Source organism: Strix uralensis, chromosome 31, assembly GCF_047716275.1.
Source record: "Strix uralensis isolate ZFMK-TIS-50842 chromosome 31, bStrUra1, whole genome shotgun sequence".
Lineage (NCBI taxonomy): Eukaryota > Metazoa > Chordata > Aves > Strigiformes > Strigidae > Strix > Strix uralensis.
The window spans coordinates 828,174-838,237 of record NC_134002.1 but is presented as its reverse complement, the minus strand read 5'-3'; the positions used below and the strand labels follow the sequence as shown (position 1 = coordinate 838,237).

Genomic DNA, 10,064 nt, shown 5'->3' with positions numbered 1-10,064 from the left:
TTCCAAGGCCAGTGTTGCGGTTTAACACATCACCCAGAAGGAGTCTGGTCAGTGCAAGGCTTTTGGAAGATATCAAAAACCAAAACCCAACACTTCAAGAAAGAGCCAGGGAGAACGGTGAGATATCAGTAAAGGAAGGAAGATGCTCAGGTGAGAGCAAGGTAAGAAAACTGGGTGGGTGACTACACCCTCCACGGAAAGAGGTGATGAAACACAGTAGGACAGCCAGCGGTGGAGATGACAGAGGGTTGTGGAAAAGCTGAAAATTCCAAACAGAGTCAACCTCCTCCTGACTTTGGCAACGGCTGGTATTTCTGCCACTGATGCCTATGAGGAGGCACAGTCCCCTGCAGCACTGGGGCCTCATTGCCCCCTTGTCCCTACTCAGGAGCCTGGGAGGTGTATATCTCCATCAACCACTGCCCCAGGAAGAGCCCTGAGCAATGGGTGAGGGACAGGATCTCCCTTCCCAGGGGCTGGGGGTCACGGCTTGGCCCTTTGGTTAATGGGCTCAGGGCTTGGCCCTTTGGTTTCATCAAACACATGCAGGTTTCCTCAGCATCAGAGCCACCTTTCCTTTGCTTTTCCCTACCTGCCATCACTGCCTCCACATTTCTGCTCTAAGTGGAGCCTGGGGAGGCTTTGTCAACAGTGTCCCTCAGTGGGACCCATTAAAGCCACAAGAAACTTTGCAGTTTGAATCTAACTTTGACTTCTTCAGAGGTTTCTTCAGCAGCATCTCAGTGTCTGATGTTCAGAGACTCATCACCAAACCCACCTGAGGGGTCATTAAAATGCCTTGGGCTGGTCCTCTGCTGCGGAGCTGGGCCGGGCTCCTGGGACGGAGGGAGCTGAGGGCAAGTGGTCAGCGCTGCAGAGAGACAGCTCTGCCCAGGAGCAGCTCCTCTGCAAAGCGCAGCAGGGCTGAGGACACTGCCTGCAGGCAGCGAGGGCAGAGGAGCCGGGCACAGAGAGGGGAAAGGCAGACGGCAGTGGCAGGATGCTGAGAGCTCACTGGAGGAGATATCTTCACAGCCCTTGACACAGTAAGTCTCTGGGTGCAGGGCAATGCAGCTGCAGGTGGTGGAGGGATCTAGTGAAGTCAGGAATGTCCCTGGTGTCTGGAGGAGGAGGATGTGCTCCAGAGCAGGGCTTCCCTGCTGCACTGTCAGAGGGACATGCCATGGCGGCTGCCTTCTCCCGGGGACGGCTGCAGGGGTGTGCAGGCACGGGTGCAGCCAGGGGTGCCCAGGGCTGTCCTTGAGAGCAGGGTCCCTGCAGCCCAGGGGCTGTGTGCTGGGGCAGGGACTCTGCCGCCTGCCAGGGTCAGCACTCAGCCTGCCCGGGGAGCTGCCCACGGCACTGTGGGGAGAAGCTGTGGGGGGAAGGAGAGACCCCCAGCAGGGCAGGGTCCTTCTGCTGTGGAGAGGGTGCTGCGTGGGTCAGGGCTGCTCACAGCTCCAGATCACTCCTAGGACATTTCTGAGAACACATTATATGGGGAATGTCAAGGCAGGGATTAATCAAAATATAAGGAGCTTTCTGAATTCTGTGATTTCATTTTGATGCTTTTGTGGTATTTGGTGGGAGAAATGGAAAAGGAGTTCTCATGCTTGAGCAGTTTAGCTCAGAAGAAGTCAGAGGGACAGAACAGCTCCCCTTACCCTCCATTAACCTGCAGCCCATCCTCTTCCCTCGCAGGACTTGCTCTGTTCTCCCTGGCTACAGCAGAAATCCTGAGGGATTCTGACATCCAAGAACACTCCCCAAGTGAAATGGGAGGAGCTTCAAAAAGCCCAAAGCTCTCTAACAGCTTTCTGCCATCCTCGTTCCTTAGCACTGGGTGTGCAGATGCTGACAGGCCCTTTTGCATTACAAACACTCACATATAACAAAGTCTAACACCAGCTCTGGCTCCTGATCCCAGCATTTACACAAACCCACTGCTGCAGAGCAGGGCTGACTCGTGGGCAGCCTGCAGGCAGAGGCCCTGCTCTTCATGGTGCTTTAATCCAGCACCAACTGGAGTTCCAGGAACAGAACTGAAGAAAATTTTCCTAGAAAAGGAAAAATGGGAGCGTGGGTGCAGTAGGGATAGGGGTGTTGTGAAATGACATTGATTTCCCTCAGAAAAGTTTCTAATGAATTGTCACTGTTATTTCCTCCTCTGATAGTCCCCCATGTCCAGTGGCAGCAGATGTCCAACAGCAGCTCCATCACTGAGTTCCTCCTCCTGCCATTCACAGACACACGGGAGCTGCAGCTCTTGCACTTCTGGCTCTTCCTGGGCATCTACCTGGCTGCCCTCCTGGGCAACGGCCTCATCATCACCGCCATCGCCTGTGACCACCACCTGCACACCCCCATGTACTTCTTCCTCCTCAACCTCTCCCTCCTCGACCTGGGCTCCATCTCCACCACTCTCCCCAAAGCCATGGACAATTCCCTCTGGGACAACAGGGACATCTCCTACTCAGGATGTGCTGGCCAGGCCTTTCTCTTTCTCTTCTTAGTCATAGCAGAGTTTTATCTCCTCACTGTCATGTCCTATGACCGCTACGTTGCCATCTGCAAACCCCTGCACTACGGGACCCTCCTGGGCAGCAGAGCTTGTGTCCACATGGCAGCAGCTGCTTGGGGCACTGGGTTTCTCTGGGCTGTGCTGCACACGGCCAACACATTTTCAATACCTCTCTGCAAGGGCAATGCTGTGGACCAGTTCTTCTGTGAAATCCCCCAGATCCTCAAGCTCTCCTGCTCAGACTACTATCTCAGGGAGTTTGGGCTTATCATGGTTGGTGTCTCTTTAGAATTTGGGTGTTTTGTTTTCATTGTGGTGTCCTATGTGCAGATCTTCAGGGCCGTGCTGAGGATCCCCTCTGAGCAGGGACAGCACAAAGCCTTTTCCACGTGCCTCCCTCACCTGGTTGTGGTCTCCCTCTTTATCAACACTGGCATGGTTGTTTACCTGAAGCCCCCATCCATCTCGCATTCATCCCTGGACCTGGTGCTGTCATTTCTGTACTCAGTGGTGCCTCCAGCAGTGAACCCCCTCATCTACAGCATGAGGAACCAGGAGATCAAGGATGCCCTGAGGAAACTATATGAATACATAGTATTATAGTATTGATAAGGTGTCCATCCTCATATAAATCCCAGGTATTTTGTAAAATCCCAATTTATCTTTTGTTCGTCTTTTTCTTTAGATTGCATTTGTTTGTTAAACTATATTTATGGTCACCAAGTATTATTCATACAACATCTTCTTAGGTTTAGAAAGATTTTTTTCTGAATTTGCCTCTCCTCCATTCTCTTAGATCTCCTCTGGAGCTGGCATCTAGCCCCAGCAGGCAGAAGGGATTCAGGAGCCAAGGGCCCAGCTGCCCCATAGAGGAGCAGACCAGTGCCCTCAGGGCTGCCCCTCACTGTCTCGGCAGGCACTGCCTCTCTGCTGCCTGTGAGGTCGGGCTGTTGCTTCCCTGGAGCCACGGCCAACGTGAGCGACAGGACGTGGCCTTTTCAGCGCTGGGCTCTCCTTTGTTCAACATTATCCTGCTGTGCCCTTGCATTTGTGTCACCACCAACCTCTTGTGTAGCTTCTGACAGTCCCATTGTGTCCAGTGACACCCCTGTGACTGCAGGCAGGATCAGGCCATGGGAACCAAGGTGTCAGAGCTGGCCTCCATGCCAGCACCACCATCACCAAAGGGGTTCCTCAGGGCAGGGCCAGAAGGCTGGACGACTCTCCCAAAGCTGGTATCGGGAATACACTCAAGAAACTGCTCCGTCAAAAAGACATTTGCTCGTTTCAGGTTCTGGATGGTTTCACAGGGACAAGTGCAGAGACCTAGTGGGATCTGTTTAGGGGCCAAGGGCTGGAACAAGACCTCCCTTCTTGGTTGCACATGTGACAGAATCGCAGAATCACAGAAGCATCTAGGTTGGAAAAGACCTTGAAGATCATCTAGTCCAACCATGAACCTCACCCTGACCGTTCCCAACTCCACCAGATCCCTCAGCACTGGGTCAACCCGACTCTTCAACCCCTCCAGGGATGGGGACTCCCCCCCTGCCCTGGGAAGCCCATTCCAATGCCCAACCACCCCTTCTACAAAGAAATACTTCTTAAGAGCCAGTCTGACCCTGCCCTGGCGCAGCTTGAGGCCATTCCCTCTTGTCCTGGCGATGGTTCCTTGGCTCAAGAGACTCATCCCCCCCTCTCTGCACCCTCCTTTCAGGGAGTTGCAGAGGGCCATGAGGTCTCCCCTCAGCCTCCTCTTCTCCAGACTAAACAACCCCAGTTCCCTCAGCCGCTCCCCATCAGACCTGTGCTCCAGACCCTGCACCAGCTTCGTTGCCCTTCTCTGGACACACTTGAGTCATTCAATGGCCTTTTTGTAGTGAGGGGTCCAAAACTGAACCCAGTCATCGAGGGGCGGCCTCACCAGTGTCGAGTACAGGGGTAAGATCACTTCCCTGTCCCTGCTGGCCACATTATTGCTGATACAAGCCAGGATACCATTGGCCTTCTTGGCCACCTGGGCACACTGCTGGCTCCTGTTCAGCAGGCTGTCAATCAACACCCCCAGGTCCCTCTCTGACTGGCAGCTCTCCAGCCACTCCTCCCCAAACCTGTAGCGCTGCTGGGGGTTGTTGTGGCCCAAGTGCAGCACCCGGCATTTGGTCTTATTGAAACTCATCCAGTTGGCCTCAGCCCATCGCTCCAGCCTGTCCAGGTCTCTCTGCAGAGCCTCCCTACCCTCAAGCAGATCAACACTCCCACCCAACCTGGTATCATCTGCAAACTTACTGAGGGTGCACTTGATCCCCTCATCTAGATCATCAATAAAGATGTCAAACAGGAGTGGCCTCAAAACCCAGCCCTGGGGGACACCACTCGTGACTGGCCACCAACTGGATTTAACTCCATTCACCACAACTCTTTGGGCCCGGCCATCCAGCCAGTTTTTTACCCAGCAAAGCGTGCGATCATTTAAGCCTCGAGCAGCCAGTTTCGCCAGGAGAATGCTGTGGGAAACGGTGTCAAAGGCCTTACTATAGTCAAGGGAGACAACATCCACAGCCTTTCCCTCATTCAATAAGCAGGTCGCCCTGTCATAGAAGCAGATCAGGTTTGTCAAGCAGGACCTGCCTTTCCTAAACCCATCCTGACTGGGCCTGATCATCTGGTTGTCCCACATGTGCTGTGTGATGGTACTCAGGATGAGCTGCTCCATCAGCTTCCTGGGCACCGACGTCAAGCTGACAGGCCGTAATTTCCTGGATCATCCTTCCGACCCTTTTTATCTGTGGGTGTCACATTGGCCAATTTCCAATCTGTTGGGACCTCCCCGGTCAGCCAGGACTGCTGGGAAATGACAGAAAGCAGCTTGGCAAGCACCCCAGCCAGCTCCTTCAGCACCTCGGGTGTATCCCATCTGGTCCCATAGACCTGTGTATGTCTATGTGATGCAGTATGTCACTGACTATCTCCTCCTGGACTGTGGGGGGGTCGTTCTCCCAGTCTCTGTCTTCTGGCTGAGGAGGCTGGATTACCACAATACAAGTGGTCTTGTTATTAAATACTGAAGCAAAGAAGGCATTAAGCACCTCAGCCTTTTCCTCACCATTTGTTACCATGTTTCCTCCTGTATCTAGCAGGAGATGGAGGCTCTGCCTGGTCTTTCTTTTGCTACTGACATACTTATAGAAACATTTCTTATTGTCCTTGATTGCTGAAGCCAGATTATTTTCTAGCTGGGCTTTAGACCTCCTGATTTCTGCCCTGCTTAGTCATTCCAGTAATCTCCAGGACTGGTCCCGCTCTGCTGTGTTGTACTTCCAGCAGATGTCTGGGAAGTTAAAGTCTCCCACAGAACAAGGGCAAGCAATGGTGAGATTTGTCCTAAGTGCCTACAGAATATTTCATCCCCCTCTCTGTCGTGGTTGGGTGGCCTATAGTAGACTCCTACTACAACATCTGCCCTGTTGGTCTTCTCCCTGATTCTAACGCAAAGACACTCCACCCTGTCTTCACACCACTTGTGCTCGAAGCAATCATAACAGTCCCTAACATACAGCGCCACCCCACCACCTCTCCTTCCTTGTCTATGCCTCCTATAGAGCTTGTAGCCATCAGCTGGTACACTCCAGTCATGAGAATCACCCCACCATGTTTCTGCCCATTTCTCAAGGCCCTGTCCAGCCCTGTCCTTGGCCCTTGCGCCATCCAGGGAAGATGGAAAGGGCCTCAGCAGCAGTGAATCCCCTCTGGCTGACTCTGCTTCCTACCCCACCAGCATGGCCAGTGGAGGGTGACCCCATGGCTCCAGGACACCACAGTCCCCTTGATCTGCAGAGCAACACCGCTGGCTTGGGGCCCTGCAGGAGCACAGAAGAAAGCCAGGACCAGCCAGCTAGGCCAGCTCAGACATGTGAATCTGGGGAAAGGGATGTCCATGGAGAAGATTAAGGCAGCAATTCTATGCCTGCAGGGAAGAAGCACGAGAAAGAGAAACCTCTTCCTGCAGGCACACATTCAGGGCAGAATGCTGTGTTGCTGGACCTGACTTTTTGTGCTGGCATAGGAGGAGGGTTTCGGTGTCTGTTGCGGTGTCTGTCCACTCTGGCTTGCACAGGCTCATCTTGCAGTCGACAGTGGGTCTTCAACCTCCTACACTGTAATTCATCCTTACAGAACTTCTAAATCACTGTCTGTCTTTGTTGTCTGGGTCTCCAGGCACCTGCTCAGCCCTCACACAGCCTGGCTGTTGGCTCACTCCTGGGCACTTCTTTCCAGGTGAGCCCCCTCCAAGTTGCAGTCCCAGGGGTGGTTCTGAGGGGAGATGCTGCTTGGTGTCAGGTCTGCTCCAGAGCAGACAGGGCTGAGCAGGGTGTCCATGAGCAGGGCCTGCCCTCCTGCCTGCTGCAAATGGTCAGGGGGCTGGAACAGAGGTGTCCTCAGAGCCAGCACCCAGACAGGGACCTTTCCCCTGCCTCACCCCTCCCTTTTTGGACACAGGCAGGTGATGACTGACGAGGGCTGCACTCTGATACTCATGAACAAGGCGGAAGTGGATGAGGATGTGAATGCTGAGGGCAGCTGTGGCTGCAGTGACCATGGCAGAGGAAAAAGACAAACAGCAGAATGACAGCCTTGGCCTGCAGCACAGCACATTTCACATGGTTCAGCATCTGCTTGGCAGGATCCTGGAGAGCCAAGATCCATGGAGCCCTCTTGGAACTTTGGGGACAACAACATCAAAGCCCAGAAAGACCTCAGTGTGATGTTCTGTGAGGTAAACAGGCCCTAGCTGGAGGCTGGTGAGGATGGACAGAGATCTTCTAGCTGAAGTGTTCACACACCAGAAGGCATTGCACAGGGGTGGGAGAGGGAACAGGTTGTCTAGGAGCTAGATGCAGACATGGCCTTGGAGTACAGGGGTGGAGGCAGGACAGTGAAAGCTCAGATGGGGCTGAAATCAGATAAAGGCTGAGGAACTCATTGTTTTCCCTTCCTCTTCTCCTGGTAAGATCTGCCCCCAGACCTCCCTGGTCCTTGAGTCTCTGACCAACATCTCTGCAGGCAGGGCTGCACCCATGGCAGAGGAACGTGTGCCTGGGGAGCACTTGCACCACTTGGCCACACACAGGTGCACGGGACCAGAGGGGATGTGCCCAAGGGTGCTGGGAGAGCTGCCTGGGGTCATTGCAAGGGTGCTCCTGGTCACCTTTGAAATGTCAGGGCAAACAGGGTGGGAAATGGCAGACATTGCACCCATTTTCAAGCAGGGCAAGAAGGAGCATCCATGGAACTAAAGGCTGGTCAGTCACATCTCAGTCCCCAAGAAGGTGATGGAGCAAATTCCTTTCAGTAATTCCTTTGCCCACATCCATCAGCTGTTGCTCTCTGAGATGCCCTGGGGTAGCTGAAGTACCCGCAGGGTGCTTGGAAGGGTGACACAGGACCTATGGGAACCCTTCTGGAGCATTCCCTGGTCACCAGGAAAAGGACCTCCAGACAGCTCAGTGGAGACAAGTCCTTTGTCTCTATTGACTGGGAGGGGAAGTCTAGACAACTTGATTTGACATAGACATTTGACATAGAGGTGTCTGATGTTGGGGGAGACCAGTGTCTTCCCTTTCTTCACCTACAAAGGAGTCACTCTTCATTTACCCTGGAGGGAATAAAAAGGGACTGTTCATGGATGATGCAGAGACCCCTTTGAGCAGACACTGTAACAGAGATGTGTTGAGACAAGTGCAAATCTGGCCACCCAAACCCAGGGGGTTTCGCTGCAGGTGGTCACCCAGCTTCCCAGTATCAGGGGAGAGAGCCTGCCACCTTAGTGGTGACTCTCTTTGTGCAAGGGGTGAGGAGTGGCAAGGATGCTGCTGGGTGGGGAGAGGCTTTATTGTGCTGGGATCTCTTCAAGACATAGAAATATCTGTCTTTTATGCTGCAGGTCTGAGTATGATAGTAATGTTTAGAAAATGTTAATAAAAATGAAACAATTAAGAGATAAGGGAAGATGAATACCCAAAACATCTTGAACACAGTTTCCAGCTTTTTTACGTTATTTGTGCTCATTTCCTCCTAGTTTAGTTTTGACTTGTTTTGATATACCAGTCTTTGGGGGATTTCATGAACATTTTTTTAATTACAATTTTAAAGACAAAAATATTTCCAGAACCAGGGTGGGATGTAGCTACAGGGACAAAGATGCCCTAAATCACAGGGAAAGAGATGCCTGGTGGCAGTGCAGGTGTCCTGGGCCCCTCTGTCTGGCCTCTACCAGCAGCTCCCGAGGGGCTCTGGTCTCCTGCAGGAGACATCCTGGCCTGGGTGACAGCGGCCAGTCCCAGGCAAATAGGTCAGATACACCGAGGCGTCTGCAAGGGGCACTCGATGTCCATGCTCAGACAGCTGAGCTCTGCCTGGAAAGGGGGAGAACTGCCTGAGACTTCTAAAAAACACCTGAGCACCTTTTCATCAGCTGAGATGATTGAAAACTTTGAATAAAGTGATGGTGTTTTTCCACCATGACCACATGGGAATTTCTAGGAAGTGTATGAACTGAAACTGAAGCTCTGAGCTTCAGGGAGTCAGAAGCCTGCCCTTGTCTCTCAGCAGTCTAATTCTCTCTTCAGCCACCTCCTTCACTGTGTTCATATCTCTCATTTCCCATCGATCTGTCTGAAACATTGCTAGTGAGGTTCTCCCCTGGGGATGGTGAACCTCAGTGGAGGCAGCTTCCCCTTAGCACACAGCTGAGCAGTGGCGGTTGTTGTTTGTTAAACTCTCCCATGTTTTCCTTCTGTTTGTTTGCAATGAGGAGAAATTCTGCTGTGCCCGTGTGCAGCCAGGTCTCTGAGGGAAGCCAGTGGGAGCTGGTGCAGAGGAGCTGTAACCTCCAGCTGCAGCTGGGGTGGAGAAGTCTGATGTCAGGAGAAGTGCTGCAAGTCCCAGGGGGCCGATGGGAGAAATGGCCGGGCTGGGGAGGTGAGGAATCAGGTTGTCCATGGAGTGTCTGACCTCCAGGAGGAGATGGTCCTACCCCTCCTGACAGCAGGAGGAGACCCCCTGCATCAACATCAATTAGAGAATGCTTCCATCACTTCTGCTGTAAAATGAAGAAGTAATACAAGACACCCAAAAATAAACAATACTTCTGTATTAAAAGCTCAGTGAAAAATTCCCCTTTACGTGCACTCCAGAGGCCTCTCCAACTAGCTACCCAAGTGTTGAAGACTGAAGAAAATAATTTTAAGAGACATGGCTTTTTGCATTTTAATGATCCCCATGGTGTCTTTGGTGCTGAGACCATGAGCCTCAGACACTGAGAGGAGCCTGAACCAACGGCTGAAGAAGTCAAGGTCAGAAGCAACACCTACAGTTCCCAGGAGTGTTACTGGGTCCCACTGAGGGCCATCCCCAACAAAGCCTCCCCAGGGGCTGGTTAGAGCAGGAGGGTGAAGGCAGGAATGAGAGGTAGCAAACCCAATGTAAAGGTGGTTCTGATGCTCAGTCTGCCTTCATGTGTTGAAGCCAAAGGGCCAAAGCC

The 10,064-nt window shown here is 52.7% G+C and overlaps 1 protein-coding gene across 1 annotated transcript; it reads left to right on the top strand.

Moving 5' to 3' along the window:
- The first annotated feature begins 2,197 nt into the window (after window positions 1-2,197).
- On the top strand, window positions 2,198-3,851 carry LOC141936040 (olfactory receptor 14A16-like). Its single transcript, XM_074852766.1, has 2 exons — window positions 2,198-3,115; window positions 3,642-3,851. The coding sequence occupies exons 1-2, from the start codon at window positions 2,198-2,200 to the stop codon at window positions 3,849-3,851; spliced, it is 1,128 nt and encodes a 375-aa protein (XP_074708867.1).
- The last annotated feature ends 6,213 nt before the right edge of the window (window positions 3,852-10,064 follow it).

Excerpts from the sequence above, each read along its gene's own strand:
- LOC141936040 (XM_074852766.1), top strand. The coding sequence starts at position 2,198 with ATGTCCAACAGCAGCTCCATCACTGAGTTCCTCCTCCTGCCATTCACA. Across the intron at positions 3,116-3,641 it reads GGAAACTATATGAATACATA|GCAGGATCAGGCCATGGGAA; the intron begins GTATTATAGTAT and ends CTGTGACTGCAG.